This window comes from Morone saxatilis, unplaced genomic scaffold (genome assembly GCF_004916995.1).
Source record: "Morone saxatilis isolate NCDOM2014 unplaced genomic scaffold, NCSU_SB_2.0 Contig0, whole genome shotgun sequence".
Taxonomy (NCBI): domain Eukaryota; kingdom Metazoa; phylum Chordata; class Actinopteri; family Moronidae; genus Morone; species Morone saxatilis.
This window is the reverse complement of record NW_023339650.1, coordinates 6,549,627-6,569,195: the sequence shown is the minus strand read 5'-3', so window position 1 is coordinate 6,569,195 and position 19,569 is coordinate 6,549,627. Positions and strand designations below refer to the sequence as shown.

General features: G+C 40.5%; 2 protein-coding genes across 2 annotated transcripts; both read right to left on the bottom strand.

Moving 5' to 3' along the window:
* Positions 1-1,428: 1,428 nt before the first annotated feature.
* Positions 1,429-10,868, bottom strand: sh3glb1a (SH3-domain GRB2-like endophilin B1a). Its single transcript, XM_035680342.1, has 9 exons — positions 10,660-10,868; positions 10,049-10,190; positions 9,096-9,224; positions 7,865-7,998; positions 7,248-7,340; positions 4,359-4,448; positions 3,995-4,095; positions 3,422-3,656; positions 1,429-2,757 (listed from the first exon to the last, which is right to left on the bottom strand). The coding sequence occupies exons 1-9, from the start codon at positions 10,720-10,722 to the stop codon at positions 2,650-2,652; spliced, it is 1,095 nt and encodes a 364-aa protein (XP_035536235.1). The 5' UTR covers positions 10,723-10,868; the 3' UTR covers positions 1,429-2,649.
* A 1,944-nt stretch (positions 10,869-12,812) lies between these two features.
* On the bottom strand, positions 12,813-18,589 carry LOC118325037 (crystallin J1A-like). The gene is made up of 10 exons (XM_035657600.1): positions 18,529-18,589; positions 18,031-18,097; positions 17,105-17,284; positions 16,177-16,275; positions 15,485-15,577; positions 15,238-15,394; positions 15,026-15,141; positions 14,470-14,547; positions 13,958-14,097; positions 12,813-13,233 (listed from the first exon to the last, which is right to left on the bottom strand). Exons 2-10 carry the CDS (start codon positions 18,095-18,097, stop codon positions 13,129-13,131), a joined length of 1,035 nt encoding a protein of 344 aa, XP_035513493.1. The 5' UTR covers positions 18,529-18,589; the 3' UTR covers positions 12,813-13,128.
* Positions 18,590-19,569: the final 980 nt, after the last annotated feature.

Below are 19,569 nucleotides of genomic sequence, written 5' to 3'. Positions count from 1 at the left end.
TGTAATAATGCATTAGTTTGGGTTGGTGGTTTGTTGTCCTCCAGCACAAACCCCTCTTTTCCATTGGGCTTTTAGGCTTTCTATTTTTATATTACACTCAGAAAAACTCTTCTGGTAAAAGGTCAAAGGTTAGTAGTTAATGTCTCGTTGGTTTCATTGATGGGCGCGTGCTGGAAAATAGATATATTGTACCATGTAAGCTGACGTACAGGCAGCCATTTAGGAAGTCAACAGGCAGTTTGCAAAAGTCCACTTCCTCTTAACCCTTCCTGTTCATATGACAGGCGTGGACCAGGCCCTCTGGACCGTATATCACATGTTTATTCTGTGGATTAAATTGACTAATGACAGAATGTGAATGCAAAAAAAAAAAAAAAAATGTCACTGTAGGTTTTAGAGGCTCAGAGAGGAACTCACACACTTTAGTGAGGTCAAGTACGGCCAAAACGACCAACGGCTCTAGGCTCCACCCCTATCCCAAACCCTTAATTCATTTTTTCAAACTGGGTCAGTGTTATTTTCTGGGGATTTGTTAGTTTCTGGTGCACAGCTGCTACCACTGCAGCACTGGGAGTTCTGGAAGCCACTGGGGCATGGGTCAGCAGAGAGCTCAAAATAACACCAGGGTGGAGGGAGTGTCTTTGCCCGTGCTCACAAACTTCCCTCTGATTGTATCGCCATTAAAGACATGTTTTAAGTTATTTTTAGGTGAAAATGGGGAAAAAATATTCTTCCTTAAGCAGGATAAATCAACAGCGGAGACCAGTCGAAGGACCAAGGAACACATTCCAGTGTAAACAAGACTTCATTTAGAGGTGTTAGAATAACTAGCCTTTGTAGCATGCTGGGTGATTACAGAGTGCTTGTTTCTTATCCCTTCCCAGTCTTGTTACTACTATAGTAGTACATTTTATATTAAAGTGGAAATAAAACAGTATAATTTTGGACAGAATTAAGTGTTTAAATATTTGTGTTTTGTCCTATGTCTATTTTCTATTTTTCCATTTTAATTGTGTATTCTTATCTTTTTCAAAAATTGCATTTTTTACATTTTCATTTCACTCTGAAAACAACAAAAAACAAAGCTCCACTGGATCTAACAAAGCAGCTTTCAAAGGTGTTCATGCATTACAGATTAACATGTGTAGTTATTAAATATTCGGAGACAGTTCCTCTAGCTCAGTGGTGTGTCTCAATCTCATGATTCTACCAAATTACAGAGGCTAGATGGCCAAAACATTTCTAGTTGGTTGCTCATGTACCAACAGAGCGAGCAGTTACATTTCACAGTACACCGACAAATCATGTTGTCTATTCTGCCCTCTAGTGGCTCCAACAAACAACAAAGCACACTGTGAATGCCACATTTTGCTCACTCACTACTGAAAATCTGCATTGACATAAATAAAATCAACAAAAACAGACTGGTGATATTTTCTTATTTTAATGCATCATATTGTATATTTATTTTACAGTTATATGCCATCTTATCAGTTACACACAAAACAAAAAGCAGCCATGTAATAATATACTTTGATCTCCCAGAACGTAACAAGACTTTTCTTCCAATGTGGAGTTGAAGGCAGGTTTAGGGGAAACTGATGAGACCTGTGGTGATGTCAACAAAAGGTACATGTTTTAACTTTTTTTTTTCCAAAGTAAACACCAAGCCAAGCAACACCAAAGACAATGAACATATCACAAATAGTGTATTAATAAATACACAGATTAATAATTTAATCAGAGACAACAGTTTTCTGGTTGGAACTAATGCTGATTTTTAATTGCCAATAAATTAAAAATACAAGGGTTCAATACTAAGAGGAGAGACTGAATTGAGGTCTCAATACTGCTGGTGTAGCTATAAAAAAAGGCTAATGTTTTTAGAAAGGCCACTGTATTAGGCACTTAATGAAGTCTGGCATGTGAGTAGTAACTGCTTGGCTATCAGCAGGTTACAACTTTTCTTATTCGGCCTTGCTGACTGATCAACGGTACTGGAGCAGTGTGTTTAACTCACTGTCCAGTTAGGGTCCATGTGAATGAAGCTGACACACAATACATATGATAATGTTCATAAAAAACGGAGTAACCATAACAGCTACTGCACCATGAGATTATCGATTATAAAATAAGACTTCTCTAAGAATTCTCAGCAACACTCGCCACTTCAAACTGAAGTGGATTTTGCGCTTTAAAAAAAAAGTGTCTACTGTATCACTACTTGAAAAAAATGGAATTAGCAAAAAGGGAAGAGGGGGGGAACCTCACATCAAAAGCATTTAGGTCACTGTCTGAGATATATGTTGTAAACAAACAATTTTTTTTTTAAAAAGTTACAGTTTGGGAGATGTTCTGGCACAAATTGCAGACTGCATGGCATCAAACTTAAAAAGGCATGGAAGCAGGTTTTAGAAATGTACTGCAGTTGCATACAAACACATCTTGGGAATGAGGTCTATTTCCTTCCCCTTCACTCCAATGTATTCATTCCAGCACGAGTCTGCTAAAACTGAGACTCCTTTTCATAGAAATAAAACTCATTCTAAAATGACTGAATGGAAGAGAAAGTGAGGCCCGTCCCTGCAACACAATATAAATATGAGATCACAGCTGGTTACAGGGGGCTCGACTGGGGGTCCGTGGGTCTCAGTTGAGCAGCTCCAGGTAAGTGATTGGCACTTTGCCCTTCTGGCTGCCTCGCTCGCCCATCAGCCAGTCTGAATCCATGCCTGGGACGCTGCTGACTGTGATCACCTGGGTGACAGATGCAGCGTTTATTGTATCAAATGATCAACTCTCATTTCCTATTTAAAAAGGTTCACTGTATCATCCATTATCAATGTCAACAGAACATTCACTGCCAAGGTAAATTACAGACACAGCAAAAGTGAACATGTCAGTCCATTATGTAGCATTCATCAGACAGAGACCAGATGTATGAAATCCTTGGTTATAAATCCTGTTATTATCAGGTCATACAGTTGGCTCACCAAATGCATGGGTAGACTGGAAAGTTTTTTCTGAATTTGAGTATTAGAGCGAATGAGGTAATTCTGGGTTCATTGTTAGTCAACCACGGGCTTGTAATGGACAGATCAGTGCTTTTCCAGGAAAGGGAGTGGCTTATGTTCCACTGAACTCAGGCTTCTGCTCCACTGCAGCTGTAGGCCGTGATGTGGTTAACACAACATTTCAATTTGGGTTAAGACTCATTTCTTATTAACTGGAAAAAAAATGACACGGAAAACAAAATGGAAACAACAAATAGAGATAGTCTACTGTTGAGCAATATGGCAAAATGTGTACAACATAAATGAATACTGAAATCATCCTTAACTTTTGCATGATGCTTTCACCCTGTGGACAGTAGATTTTGCTCCACAGTAATAAGATCTGGCGATGATTAGTTGAGGCTCACCTCATCAGCCAGCAGGGACAGCTCGCTGCTGCTGGCAGCATCGTAGTCGTAAAGCACTCTGGCTTTGCGGCTGCCGTTGGAGCTACGCAATTCGTTGAATCCGCCCGATGCCGTCGAGCTGCCGTGGCCCGCAGACACACTGGGCAGGGAGGCAGACACAGGGATGGTGGGCACCGAGATGCTGGCCCCCCCTGCCACCGACGATTGGTTGTTGTTGGAGAACGTTGAGGGGAAACTGGTGGGGAGAGAAGTTCTCTTCAGTACAATGATTTACCAATCCAGGTTTTGTGTCATCGCTCTCTGTAAAGCTGACTTCTCCATGACCTCATCACTGTCAAGATTCTTTAGTATTAGTCATTTTCCTCTTTCTACTGAAAGGTGAAAGCTCGAGTCAACCCTACATGAACTTGCACTGTTTTGATTTTATCACACGAAAGGTTGACAATCGACATCTAATAGTGGAATTTTTTTTTTTTTACCCGTTTCCGAAGAAAAAATAACACTTTGGTGTAAGTCATTCCAGTTCTTGATATGACAGAAGGAGTGAAAGGTGACATAAAGGTGGTATTTCACCTGCCCAGCTGCTTTTGGAGATCCACCATGTACTGGTAACACTGTGCGTAGTACGTAGTCTGGGCTTCCACAAAGTCATTCAAGCAGCGTAGGTGGTGTGCCTGAATGGACAAGGACAGATTTAATGTATGTAAATCAGGCAGAGAGTCTAACCAATGCTAGTGAGCTGCATTATGGGAAGTTTAGGATCCAACGTTTCGGGAGGTTGAACCATACTAGGGACTGAAAGTCAGGGTATCTCTGCTGTGGTTTTTATTTCATGATTGAATGTTGATTACATTCATTCCTCTCTATGGCATTTGAGAGAGGAAGATATTCAACGCCATTTGTGAAGCAGTAGGGGAAGCTGAGCTGGGCTACATACGTGGGTGCTGCTGACGCCTTCTAGCAGCAGTCGGGTGATCTCTGCCTGCCGGTCAAACTCACTCTGGGTCATCCTCAACTCCTGCTCTGCCTGAGGATGAAGAAACAGAACTGGATTTTTAGAATATTACAACATCATACACGCGTGTCTCGGTTGGATACATTGGGTTTTTTTTATACTTGCCTGTGATCACAGTGCTTTACAAACCAAAGGACATGCTTATGTTTAAAAATATGAGTGAATGAACATTTCTCAGACAAACAATATTACCCTCTATTAGAAAATGAGGTCAGTAGGTGTTACCACCTCTGATATGCAATATTATCGGTATTTGAATAAGGATTTGTGTACCATACTCTAAAGCTTCTTGCTATCTGGAAGAAACATTTTAAAAGTCCCGTGTGTAGGATTTAGTGGCATCTAGTGCAGACAGGAAGAAACTACAATGGCTGCAAAACACACCAAAAATGCACATTATATTCCATTTTTGCCATTTGATCCTCCTAAATGGAATACACTTTACAAATATGCAATTTTATAAAATAATCTTTATTATTATTTAAATTGAGTATCAACATGTTTCACCAGTTAGGCCAAAAACAAAACAAACACTAAAAATGAACAGATAAAGAGTCAACCACAAGAGAAAATGATGCCAGTGGGCCAAGACCAAGGAAGTCGGAAGCAGCAAAACAAACAAAAAAGATGCAACAAGACAAACTGTAAGGACTTGTAGGATGGGAAGTCAATGGAAGACAGGGAAAGGGACAACTAAACAACTGAATCGGATGTTTTTTCTGTCCTGAGTTTCCTTTTCCTTATACTGAGCCAAAGGATTCAATACGAGACCAGTGGAACAATGGCTTGTTGAGTCTCGCTAAAAAGTCCAATAAACATATGGTCTGGAGCTGAGACTGACAGGGACAATGGCCCTTACTGTCCTGAACCCTCTACAGCTTACATTAGAGCCACAGAGGAAGGGAGAGCATGTACAATGTTTGGTTCTTGTAGGACTCGTCTACAAGGATTCAAGCTTTTCCATGAGGTACCACAGTACGTGTCATGGAGGAGATTGAGAAAAGGACAGACAGCAGCTGTTGACACTGCTCCCAGGGGGTTGGTTGTGTGTGTGCGTTTGTGTGTGTTCAAATCAAAGATGGCTCCAACATTCCACTTACCTCTGTCACTTCCTCTGCTCACATCTGCTGCTTTGCGTTTTGAAAACAGTGACACAGTAGTTAGAGCTACAGCTGCTGCATGGCCACAGCCAACAACACATCCTTACACTCGGTGTGTGTGTGTGTGTGTGTGTGTGAGAGAGAGAGTGTGCAAGGTGGCAGCAAGCAAACCACACTCTATAAAACGGTGGCAGGACTGTGACAATGTACCGCATATGTATTTCTCACTTCTCAGCTTTCACACGACAGTCTTTGTACCGAAGGAGTGTTAACCAGCTTAAATTAGCATGTACACCTCCTGTATTTAGGAGACACTCTTCTCTTTCATGAGTGAACACGTGTGTTGACAGCACACACACACGTTTGTTTGTATAGATTAAACAAACTATTTCACTGTTAACCACGAGATAAGCCCGCTATTTGGAGAAGAGAAATAAAATGAGCATGTTGACAAGCCACAGGGATAACTTCCCTCTGGGTACGTAGAGGGAAATAATATAATAGTTCTTTAAAGAGGGATGGAAATTAAGCTTACTGGGTCTTAGCTAGATTGCTTTTTTTCTGCATTTGTGGAAAGTTGTGCTCAAAAGCTCATTTACTTTATATGCTCTGAAGACTGCAGCCAAATAGCATTGCTGGGAGAGTGCCCAGTGTTTTAATGTCCATCCATGACTGACATTACATTGCGCTGTTTAGTGATATTGCTTCTAGTAGTTGGAGAATATCAGCAGTTTAGTTGAATACTTGTCTAATCTAGTTTCTTACGGGCACACCCACTGTGTTCCTGTCTTGATGCAGACTCTGTGTGTGTGCGTGTTTTTCCGAAAGGATTTTGTCCTAGACCAGCTAAGTCTTGGCTCGGTACTGAGGTCATTAGAGATATCATTTTCAGACATTGTTAACTTGCCTGGGAGAGTCATGACAGAATATCTGCACTCCTACTGTTAGAATGAGATGTAGGATTCATTTTGTAACTAGACATGTAAATTGAAACCTGTATGTCAGCACACTTGATTTTTCACTGCAAGATTGTGCAAAAAGATATTCCAAAACTACAAAGACCTCAGTCAGTGAATACATAAAATGCCTCAGCTGTATTTAAGTTGTTTTAAGGGCTCAAACCTCCACTTGGTGCTATGTTTCATCATATGTGTGCTGCACAATGCATGCCTGTCCTTTGTTGGGTCCCAAATACATCTTGTGTTTCAAAGTTCTTTAGTAACTTCCTGGTTAAGTGAGTTTGCTTCTGTGTCGTAATGGTGTTTTTCATCTGTGCCCCTAATTTGTCTTCATTAAAGGGCACTAATGCCCCTAAAAATAAATGTAAGCATGGAGCCCTGGTGCGAAAGAAAAAGAGAAAATCATTCCAGATGTCAAAAGAAAAGGGGAGTATCATAGCAAGAAAACAACTGTCCAGAAAAAAGGGAAGTCTAAACTTCCCATAGCTGCTCATGTGACTGTATGCAAGTCACAACAGATAAAATGGTCAGCTTCATGTTGTGTAATTTGGTGCGTCAGCCGTGACTTGTGTGACTTGACAAGGAGGGACAGTAGGACACGCCCAGACAGCTTTTCTTCCTCTTTAAGAAAATTGCAGAATTCACCAACTCTGTTCATAAATCAGCATTAAAATAGCCAAAACACATCCAGATAAAAAAAAAAAAAACGTGTTGCATCGATGATGTGTGTGTGTGTGTGTGTGTGTACTTACTGCAGCTCTAGCATCAGCCATCCTGGCTTTCTTTAACCTGGTTTTGGCTGCATCCAGATCCAAACGTTTGACCTGCAGTAGCTTCCGTTCTTTCTGTAGACAAAATACAATAAAACCGGCCGAGTTAGCGGTTGCTAACTTTATGTTGAATAATGGGTGCTGTAGCTGCTTTACTATAAAAGCCTTACAATGGACAGCCGGAGAAAAGCTTTAATTTTGAAGAAGTGACAGAAAGCATTATATCTGCGTTAACTAAAACCTAACTGCAGTTTATAACGGGGCTGACTTTGCTGCCAGACCCGAGGAAACAAACAGATGATGATGGTTATGACCTCAACCACACAGCAGGCAGTATACTGCTCAGATTATGTGGCTACTTTCAAGCCTTGTGAAAAGAAATCCTATCACAGCACTGTTCAGCTTCTATATGTACAATCTGAATCTGGAATTAAAGATCTTTTAGACTAACATCTACTCTTAGTATGACTGATTATTAAGGCTGTAAAATGGCAGTCTTCTACTCTTTACAGCCATTTGAGAGTTAGCTCCAGATAGAAGGTCAAAGTTCAGTGAAAAAAGAAAGTGACTCAATACCTGCACCCAGAGGTTCAACTCACCAGGATGGTTTTGAAGTCACCTTCTAGAAAGTTTCTGAAAGGTGTCAGGAAGTTGATGGCAGCACTTTGGATTAACTCCCGCTCTGCCCCACCAATCTGCTTCTCCGTCTCGCCACATTTTATCAGAGCATTTCCTGTAATGGACAGCAGCACAAACACAGCTTCAGTCCAAATACAACACTGGACAGGAGGCTGGACAATGTGGCCCTTCAGTTAACTAAGGCCTAAATGCGCTCCTCTGAGAAGGTCATCGGCTGCAATCTGCCATCCCTCCAGGACCCCGGTCATAAACTCTTTGAGACACTTCCTCCTGGCATGAGGCTGCCGTCCATCAGGACCACCTGATAATAACCATTATTTATTTAAATAATGGTTGTATTGTACGTATTGTCTCTCTTTTTAAATTTGCATATATTTACATACATTTATATTTTTATCTTCATTTATATCCTCTGTGTTTACTGAAATGCACCAACTTACCAAGGAAAACTCCTTGTATGTGAAAACCTACTTAATGGCAATAACACCAATTCTGATTCTCATTCTGAAAAAGCCTTAAGACGACGCAGAGGCCTGTGGATACACACTGAGTAGGGATGCACATCAGTATTGGCTGATTCTGACTGACATCGGCCTATCTGCAAATCAGATGGCGTTCCCTAATGTCAGAGGCTTTCTAACGTGGATATGGGAGAAATAATCACCTCCCCCTTTCATCCTTAGATTCGGTATAGGCACCAGCCAAATTGATATTTTCAGCATCAATATCAGCCCAGAATTTCACCATCAGTGTATCCCTAATACAAAGTGCTGTTGTTCAAAGGTAGGAGGGAGCTGAGGCCAATATATTGACCATGACAGTCTGTGGCAGGGGATGATACTGATAACCATAAAAGAAGAGTGGTGCTCGAATGTTCTCCATAAAAAAAAGCCTTTACTCAATTTTACAAGTCCACACTAGACAGAATACGGGAATACTAAACCATTTAATGCAAGCTTTCCCAACAACTACAGCTCATTCATTAGTAGCTAAGAAGCTTTCGACCATTTTATTTGTCCCATAAATTGAAGAATACTGTAGGGGAGGGCTGTGTCTCTCAAGCTAAAGGAATCAGCAACAGAAGCACAAATAAAACCGGCATGAGCAGCAAAGGCTGAGCAGACTTCATCAGGGGTTCAATGTTCGTTTACATCCCAGTATGTCAGGTAGGCAGCTCACTGTATCACTCACCATAGGCAGCTCCAGGACCAAATTCATTTCCGGATTCGATCATGGACTGGCCCAGCAGCTCATGGTTGTTCATTCGCGTAGGGGCTTTTTTCTCCAGTTTCTCATACACAAATTCTTCTAGCCGGACATCTGCAAATGGCAACAAGAAAACTCAATTACAAAGTCATGAGACTACAGTGAGCGGGCCAAACATAGGCGGCGCCTTCAGGACAGTGAGTCCACACAGCACGCCTTACATTTGTAAAACAGAAGCTTTCATTATGACGACCACAACAAGAACGACTCTCTCGGACCCAATTATAACGAATTAGTTTCATGTTTATCACATCACATGAATGAACGCTGACAATCACAGTCAGCGTGTCTGTGGTATGCTGCATGGGAACATAAAAGAAGTAGAACAAATGCAGTTTACCCTAACCAAGACTGTTACACAAGACTGTAACCAGCAGCTGGTCTGTCTGTGTTTGTTGTGCCTATGCCGTGGTTGTGCAACAGCAATACGGCATCCTGGTGTGAGCTGAGGAGGATGCACAGCTGAGCCGACAGACTTCACAGACACCCTACAAACTGATGTATGTCCAACAACACCTCAGAGATGGTTAGCATTGCTGATGTGACACCCTCTTACTGGCAAATGTCCATCACCTCAATTCATCTTCTTCAGGGGAGATTTGGAATATTACCGCAATTGTTGATTTCCAAACATTGTGTAACATTGTAAGGTGGAAAACCTGTGGGTAGTTCACATTCATCATGAACAGACAGAAAAAGTGGTCATTTGTGTGTTTACGCGTCATTAGTTTAAAAATCCAAAATAGACTGAGAGTTGTTCGTTTTATAAATGGGGTTTGTTGACTTTGGCTCCACAGGGAGGGTACCTGCCTTACTGCACAGAAAAGGGGTCCAGTCTGTCAGCTGAGTTCATGACAGAGACAAAAGAGTGGTCTTACTTGGGTTGGGCTGTAGTAACACTTCTGTCTGCTTCATTATCCTTTCTGTCCATTGCTTGGTGTTCTCAGCTCTGACCAAAAGGTTCTCCAAATGAGCATCCAACTCTGTCTTTTCAGCCTGGCCAAACTTCTCTTCTGTGAACTGAAAATGAAAATATCAGGTCAAAGCGTGCACTTAATGTATTGCCTCTAAAGTGATAGCTACACTACAGCATGGAGATAACGAGGCTTAAGTGCCCTGCACGATTAAAGCCTCCAACTAACATTAGCAAACTGAGCGGACTAGCCTATACAATAACGTTATCTGCCTGGCTAACGTTGATAGCTCTTTATAATGGTTTCTGAGGCCTGCTTTGATAGTTACGTTGAGCAATATAATATATATAAAAAGGTTGGCTACAGCAGAGACTCTGGTGTCACTACATAAAAACATACAGTGCAATAATACATAGAGTTTTCTCTCAGGTGATAACGGGCTACGTAGCTACACAATAACGTCCACAGTGGCGTTAGCTGTTTAGCAAGCGAGCTAAAGCTACCTGACTTTTGGGCTAGCAGCTAACGTTGGTTAGCATCAACTCCCACGAACCGGACGGACAAACTCAACTTACTTGCACCGCGCGGCTCAGGAAAGTACCGGCGTCTGCGGCTAACCGCTTCACGTTAAAATCCATGGCGCAGCGGTGGAAATAAACACTTAATACAACAGCTAGCGTGTCTCACAGTCAGACTGCCATCCCTACAGAAAATGTCATTGGGGCAACTTTTTTTTGTTGGAGTTCCACCCAGCTGTTGATCCTGACAAAGGTAGTATACGCACAAGATAGTTCACGTCTCCATCCTATTCTGACAGCCCAAATGTCGCGCATGCGCATACCCGCGTACGAAAAGGATGGCAAAGTTTACAATATTTTGTCTTTTTAACAATAGCAATACACTGAAACTACTGTTTAATCCTAATATAGACTGGTTTATCGGGTCTAGGTGCTCTACTCTGCTCTATCGGCAGATATAATATCGGAATCATATTAGGAATATAATATGTAGTAAACGTTTACTTTAACAAATTATGATAGTTAAACAACAAACACATCTGTTCCAAATTTAAGGGACGCCTGATATTTATAAAAGGACACTTTTAGTTATCAAGTCCAACCAAAATCATCTAAACTTATATTTACATATAAGTGAAAATCACAGGACACAGTGAAGGCACCATGTTCCCCGTGTGCTCTGTATTCTGCTGGCATTTAAACAGCCCTGTATTTGCAGGCCTATCTTTAAATGTATATATATTGAAAAAGTCATAGATTTGTTATAGATTTATTTGAATAGACACATACCGTATAGCTACATACTCAACCCTGGAGCTCACACTCCCTCACTGACTCATTGAAATCTTAATGTTTTACTGACAGCTGTCAGGTTATCCTAATTTTGATCATGACCATTTTTTGTGTGTCAAGTAACATACAAGATCCGAATGTAAAACTGCTTTCAGATATAGTAGTAGAAGGAATATTTGTTCCTGAATATGAACCTGGGATGTCGCTCCTTCTAATAACATCACAGGAACATCACAAGATTTCATTTCATTGTATTTGAGGAGGGTTGTAAGAAGGAGTGGAAGAGAGGAGGCTCATCTGTCCCTATATGCCCCCCCTTTTCTTTTCTTTTTTGCATTATGGGGAAGAGGGAGAGATTGTGCAGATCCTCCCCTTCAGAATATTGTCTGTTTATGGCCATGCAGGTAATTTGTCTCCATATAAATCATATAACAGTATGGTGCTGCTGGTGTGAGATTTGCATTTTTCCCTAATGACTTTCAACCTCATCCTCATGAAACTGCAATACATTCTACCTGTACTATTATTTGGCTTGCTATGTTTGCTAATGAGTACTGACACAATGAGGATAACATTTTTACAACATAATATCTTCTGCAACCCTCTGCTCCTTCATAGAAAATGTCTTGAGAAAGCGGACTTTGGCAGATTTTGGAAAAACAAAAACACTCTTCAGGTCTGGATGTAATTATGCCAGACAGAGCCTGCTACCTGCTGTGTGGGAGGAAGTCAGGCAGAGAGAGAAATCAAATGACTTCCTCTCTGTAGGCTACCAAAGCACCGTCAGCTACAACCTTTTTACTAAACAGGGGCTCCAACGCTTCTTCCTCCACACATTTCTTACTGTGTAGACACAAGTCAAAATGCTGTTGGTTGTTCCCATCACACACACACTGTAGTTTCTTATTGCACTGCCAAGATGACATGTAATACCGTTTTACATAAAAGTATTGATTTACACTGTTAACCTTGAAATGTTTTTTTTATTTGAACAAGCTCAAACTATTTATCATTTTTCAACAAGAAAGCTATAAAACAGTGAATGGACTGCAACAGTAGCCTACACACTGCATTTTTTTTTATAACCACACTATGTCAAAGATATTAAGGCTTTGGCTTTGCTTCATGCTTGGCTAACTTTCAGAGTTGTTGGGGCGGGTGCTTTAAACACACGTGAATATGGAAGTCAGCACTTTTTAGGAAGGCAGAACAGCTCCTTTGAGAGAGGAATAGGTTGCAGTCTCGAGTTGTTCCAGTTGTAAATCTGTGTCTATCTGCTCTTTCTCTTCACAATAACAGAAAGCACTCAAGGGTAAGACAAACTGCAAAAGTACTTTCTCATCAAGCCAAAGCATGTTTCCTGAGATTAGGAAATCCCAACTATCCAAAAAGAAAAGAAAACAACACAGACATGTTGGTGAGATAAAAAGTTATTTATTTGAGAGACTGTTGCTTGCAGTACAACTGCTGAGGGTACATTTTATGTCCTCAACACAACAGAAATACTTAACACAGACTTTCACTTTCTTACATGATGAAGCTTTGACAGAGCAAATGGGATCGAGTTTCATTCAGCACAAGACTTTAGAAAGCAACTGTCATGGATTGTCGTGTCAAAGTACATCTGCAACTTTAGAAAGTCTTCCAAAATAGCTCTGAAAGGCAATTATCCACGCTCCATAAATACTTGATAGGGAATAAAACAATTGTATTTAGGGCAAACTCAAAGCTGAACTACAATTGCTGACTTTTTTGGACCACATTTTCAGCTAGCTCCAAAAGCAGAGGATATCTGAATGTCCTCTTCCTCCAAGACTCCGGGATTCCCTGGAGACCAGTCTGAAAAAAACATCAAGATGACAGGTTAAAGTATCTCAGGAAGCACGAAGCTTTTAAGAATTTCCGAGCTCACTGTTAAACACCATCAAAAGTGTTACAGACAATTACAGACAGCGACAATATGACAAACTAGACAAGAATGCTGACTGCTGAAAGGCTGTGGCTAAATTACATTTCTGGCTTTAAAATTACTTAGCATTACTTGGACCTTTACTCAGTTACATACCAAGTCATTTTCCTAGCCAATTACTCCATTAGTCTGCCATTCATTACTCTTGGCAATTTTAAGTCCCATATCCAAATCTCCTTTTGGCCCGGGTTTTGTTTCCACTAAATCTTAAGAAAAATATTTAATTTTAATATCTTGCTCTTTAGCTGCTTTAACTTTTTCTGTTAGGAAAATCAATGATATAAAATAATAATAATAATGATAATAATAACATCAAACTATATTTCTAAAAATACCCACTTTTCATGTCATGTTTTGTAAATATGTCAAAATTGTAAAATAAACTACAGTGTTAATCATTTCAGTTCAATATTAAGACAGTTACTCCATTGTTCCTGCCTCGTTACCCAGTAATATCACTATTATAATTTAACTGAATAATGTTCTTTAAAACCACATTTCTGATTGCATGTTTAATTTCTACAAAATTATGTTTTTACAGTATCAGTGAGTAAGGACTAGTTTATTTGCCCGAGGGACACATTCCTACAGTACCTGTGCCCCAAAACAGGCTCCAATGAAGGAGGCTCGACTGGCAGTGCATCCCCCGCAGCGCATGGTGTCCCTGACTGCTTCACCCAGCTGGTTCAGCTTCAGGACTCCATGAAGCGCTCCTTGGAACGCACCAGGCAAAGCTATGGGCACAGATTTAGTCATGGTAAATGTAACAGATCAGCAAACTTATACTTTATTGTTCAACTTACATTATGCACTGTGCCTTGAAAAAGACTACAGTTTATCATTCATTTTGCAATTAAAGTAGGCCATTGAACAGACCTGGCGAACAGAGCTGTTCACGTATACATTAAGCATCTCAACCTTTTAGCCCTGTAAAACCCGAGACACCCAACTCAGCGGGAAGGGGGGAAATGAAAAGGAAGGAGGAGGGAGACCATGAGTCAGGAGATCAAAGGCTGGAGGACCAGCTAACGGATATACTGACAGGGAGGGTACGCAAGCCATGCCAAGTCAACAGATCTGGATCCTGCTGCTGCCGACTGGCTTACCTCATGTGTTTGTGAACACAGCAGGTATGAGCTGTTGGGATGTCTTGGTTAGGTTGTCCTTCACCTGGTGGATATGCGCTTCAACACAGATAGAGGAAGAGAGATAAAATGCTTTGTTTAGTGTTTAAACACTGGAGCCTGTTTTTGGCTATGGCTGTCTACTGGCATACCACACATAATGTACCTTGTACACCTTTATTGTATCTTTGGATTTTGAAAGACAAATGTCATAGTTTATTTTAAGACAATCATGCAGCATGTAGCATTTTGTGTTTCTTGCCCAACAGCATCTGAATGTGTTCAACAGATTCAACCCAAAGCATCAGGTGGTTAGAACAACCATGCCAACAACATGTTTTCCACATGAAAAATATTATAAATAATAACAGAGGACATGGTGTTATTAGAAATCCTGAAGTTTTGGATTAGCCAGACTAACTGTTTCACCCTGCTTCCAGTCTTTATGCTAACCCACTTGGCTATAGCTTTGTATATATAATGTAATAATATCAGATTATTCCTTTGGATCTCAAAGTAAACAGACATGAAGCATTACCAATGACAGCCCGGTCTAGCTCCTGAGGGTTCTGTCTCTGCGGGTCATTCAGCTGAGCCAGAACTGCATCCAGAGCTTTGGGATCGGGACCGTTCAGAATGAAATGCTCCAAAAACCTTACAAAGTTGAACAGAAAAAAAAGGGTTAATCCTCAGTTCTAAATAACTGTATGACTGCTGTGCTTGACCATCTTCTACAGAGCCGCTGCTTACCTTGCTGCAGCCAGTGTCACAGCCACACACATGTCATTGTTTTGGGTCACCCGTATGGCTTTCTCTACTTTCTCCAGCATCTCAGGTCGGCCAGCATACATGGCCACCACCGGGGCCAGCCTAGTGACACCGTCCATCTGACAGTCCACATCACAGCCTCAAACACACACACACACACACACAGATTACAACAACTGAAAAAGAAACCTGGGCATGTCTTCATTCATGTATGATCTGTGGTCTTTACCAGTTTCTTCTTTGCCAGCATCCACATTTCGGATAAAAGCTTTCAGGCTCCCGTTTCTCCATGGGCCATCAATGGGAAGGATGGCTTTGGGACCTAACAAATGACACAAAAAGCTAAGTTATATAGGAGAATGAATAGCCTTTTATTTGACAGCTTCATCCTCATTAATATATAGAATCCCTTTGTGGAAGATAGAATCTGAGAAAGAGAAGTAAGAGAGGAGAAGAGACATTTCCTTTAACTTCCTGTTAATGCAGTTTAAGTTTCTGTAGGTGGAGCTCTTTTCTTTGTCTGTTCAGTCATGATGGCTATCACTGCCAATGATGACACAGCTCTTCTTGTTTTTTTCTAAGACTTAAAACCCCCGGCAGTTTACTGTACCCAACGGTGCCCTGTGCTGTTAGGGAGATTTACAGCAGCGCTGCATTCATACGATATGCTGACTGTAAAAAAAAGCAGCAAATATCCAAAGCTCACGAATAGGGAAGTCTGAGTGTGTGGAATATTTTCACAGAGAGGGAATTCCCCATCAGCAGGGAGGAAAAATATTATGTACAGTGTTATCAGACAGTAACAGAGACTCTTACATCCTTTTAGGACTGTTAAGTTGATGATTAATACATATGGACCACATAATTGACGTGTTGTTTGGTGAAATGGAGAGTCACATAAAAGCTGAACAGGTACAGTACCTCCTTTCTTCCTGTAGGGATCATTGAGAGGCAGGTCGTACACTGTTCCTGGGCCAAAGAACTTGTAGATGCGTTTGGTCAAGTCTTCCACATTAACATCTGCCAACACATGACATACTATAAAAACACGTGTTACATTTCTGTTACCTCTACATTTGAAGAGCAAGGCAAGAAGTGTTATACTGTTTGTTTTACTATTAAACACAATGATTTGACATACTGTAGAGTACATAGTAAAAAACAAATGATCTCTTAAAATTTTTTTTGGAAAATACAGTTACTGACATTATTTTCAAAAGTTACATGAGAAGATCAATACCACATAAAGAGCTTTTTTACTTTCTTGTCGATAGTTAGATGAGAAGCTACAGCCAGAGGACGGCTAGCTTAGCTTAGCATAAAACTGGAAACAGAAATAGCTGACCTGGCTCTATTGAAAAGTAACAGTAACAGTCTACCAGGACCTGTAAAGATTAACTAATTAACACTTGTATGTTTAATCTATACAGAAACTTAAGTGTATTGACCTGGAGAGAAATACTCTGGTACATAACCCCCTGTAAAACCACAAATTTCACTTTGGTTTGGCTAGTCCTTTCCCCTTGCCTTCATTTTTTAAAGCTAAGCTAAGCTAATTATCTCCTGGCTGTGGCTTCATATTTAACACACAGACACTGTGCAGTCTCCCAAAATGTTTCTTTGTGTCAGTAAAGAAAACAATCTTTTGAGGAATCATCCTCCTTGCAACATAGGAAACAACAGGATTTATGGGAAATGTAGTCTTAATTTTACAAACAATAACACGATAACATTTATAATGATATATTGGCAATCAAACAATGCTACTGGAACACGTCGGCAGGCACAGAGAATGTAATGGTAACATATGACACACGTAGTTGCTGCCTGTTTGGGTGAATTTCCGTACCTCCGCACTGGCTCAGTGACTCCAGGAGGACGTACGCCTGGTCTCCATAGCAAGTCTGCTCGCCAGTTGTCCTGCGGTAGAAAGGATTCGCTGACTGAGGCCGAAACTCAGGAGAGGGCTCCAGATCAGAGAGAATTTCTTTGAGCCTCTCTGGACTGTAGATCCAGTGCATGGGCTGGGCTGTGTGGGAAACACACAGGCACACACAAGAGGGAGAAAAATAATGGAACATTCAATAATTTTGTTTTTGTGCTTGACTGTGCATACAGTCTGTCATAAATAGATAGCATGGAAAAGGAAATAGATGTGTGTTATATTGGAGCAAAATAATCATGAATATAACAAGAATTACATGTTGAGCAGACACCAAACAGTAAATAACACTGCATCATTATACGTCATAATTATATCTCAAGAATGACACATGGTAGTTAAAATAAATGATAACTTTGGATGGTTTAGTTTTGTCAGTGGAGCTGTTGCAGAAACTTTCACAACATTATGTGTCAAGTCAACATGACTTATAAAAGTGAAGGAACCGCCCTTGTACTTTATCAGCATGTACAGTTGTTGCTTATGGATAGTGCCACTGATAATGCTTCTGTGCAACACTTAAAACAACAATGAAACACAGTCCGGAACTTCATATTGTGTAACAAGCGCTAGAAAGCTTTTAACAATATTCAATCTCAGATAGTGGGGAAATAGAGGAACTTCCTATGACCTTTAAAATCGAACACAAAAAACTTGCATGTATGACATGCAGTGTGATATGAAACAGTAGAAGCTCTATGAAAGCATCCAAACATGCTGTAGGCCACTGAATTGTTGCAATATGAGAAGAGAAGGAATCAGATTTGGTGTAATATGGAAAGCCCTTTTGCTGTAATTAACTCCCAGCATCAGTATCGCACAGTTTATCTTACCTGCTGCATCTGCCACTGCTGCCCCAATTATGGCCCCAATGGCTCTGTCTGTCAAAGTCAGGGCCATCTGTTCGAGTTTCAGACACAAGTACAGTATAAACAAGAAATAATGTCAGGGTTTCATTGTATATTGAAAACATAACCTTGAGAAGGACTGTTGTCTGAAACGAATGCTTGCAATTTTACTTAATGGAAATAAAATACCACTCGCTATTGTTGTTGGAAATGGTCTAATGTAGCAAGCAACTAATTTTACACATTGAGTTATAATTCAGTGTTGTCAGTGATGTATGCAACGTTCCAAATTATTATTATGCATTAAAGACTTTATAACCTTAGAGAGAACACACTTCGCTGCTCAGTTATTTTTAATAATGTGCTGAGAATAATGTGTGTATCTTTTTCTGTAATACCCCAGAAGTCCTTGAAACAATATGGTGCATCATAATGAAGTGCTAAATTCTATTTGATGACACATACAGACGTGTCTGTCCTTACCTTAGAGCCTTGTGTTCACTTTTCAGCATACCACTTGAAGTGTTATAAAATGCTGTCTCAGTGTCAGTTTTCTGACAAGGGGAGGGTACCATCAGCCCAGTGATAAGCATACACCAATGGTGACCCAAGTTACAGTTATCTATTGTACTGGAGGGAGGCCAAGGACGTCTATTGGTCTAACTCAACTTGCTATTCTACTGACTGTACATTCAAAATGCTTTTGGAGATGCTGAAAGTTCTGCTTTGCTGGTTGTTTGATGGCCTCAGACATAACCCTGGGGGTAATCCCCCCTCACCCACTGAGCTTGGCTCTCCATCCTTATGGACTGTTTGTGTGTCTGACCCCCTGTGTCTAAACTCAAGACAACCATTAACGTTTACTTTAAATTCTTCCAAGGTTAAACACTTCATTTATAAGTTAATTTACACTCTACTGCAACGCCAGAGGGCAAATTACTATATGTTGAAATAGCTTTGAAAGACTCTCTTTGTCATTTTAATTCATCACGCTCTCTCTCTCTCTGTGTATCTTCCACTCCATTGCCTCCATCCTGACGGTTCCCCAGCTGATCCCCTCCACTATTTCAACTCTGATGAAACCCTGCAAGGCCTGGCCAGGCTCCACTTATCCCCGGCCTCTCATGGGTATCCCAGACCATTGATTTCTCTTCTGGCCTCCTAAACCAGCAAAATAGAGTGCTAAGATAATCAATAGCAGTTAGAAAACAATGAATAAGCTGCTATGGTCACCCTTAGTGTTACCTCTATGTTATGGCTGTGGATGTCATTCTGGAACAAAAATTAAAGGTATTTATACTACTGTATGTTTACACTTCAAAATCAAAATCAAAATTCAAAATCCTGCTCAAGACATACTTACTTAAATGTTGTACCAATAGGAGAAAAAGAAGAGTATGACAGAGCTCAAAGCCGGGTCTGTTAATGAAAAAAACATGACATTTAAATGTATGTAAATACAGTCAAGATACAGCAGAAACATATATATTCACAGGGCAAATCTGCAGGAAATGGAGAGCATTT

What these genes read in the sequence shown, in the direction of transcription:
- sh3glb1a (XM_035680342.1), bottom strand. Translation starts at nt 10,722, where the DNA reads ATGGATTTTAACGTGAAGCGGTTAGCCGCAGACGCCGGTACTTTCCTG. An exon ending in TGGTCCTGGAGCTGCCTATG is followed by an intron (nt 7,999 to 9,095) that starts GTGAGTGATACA and finishes TGTCCATTACAG; the next exon opens with GAAATGCTCTGATAAAATGT. An exon ending in TGGCTGATGCTAGAGCTGCA is followed by an intron (nt 4,449 to 7,247) that starts GTAAGTACACAC and finishes CTTCATCCTCAG; the next exon opens with GCAGAGCAGGAGTTGAGGAT.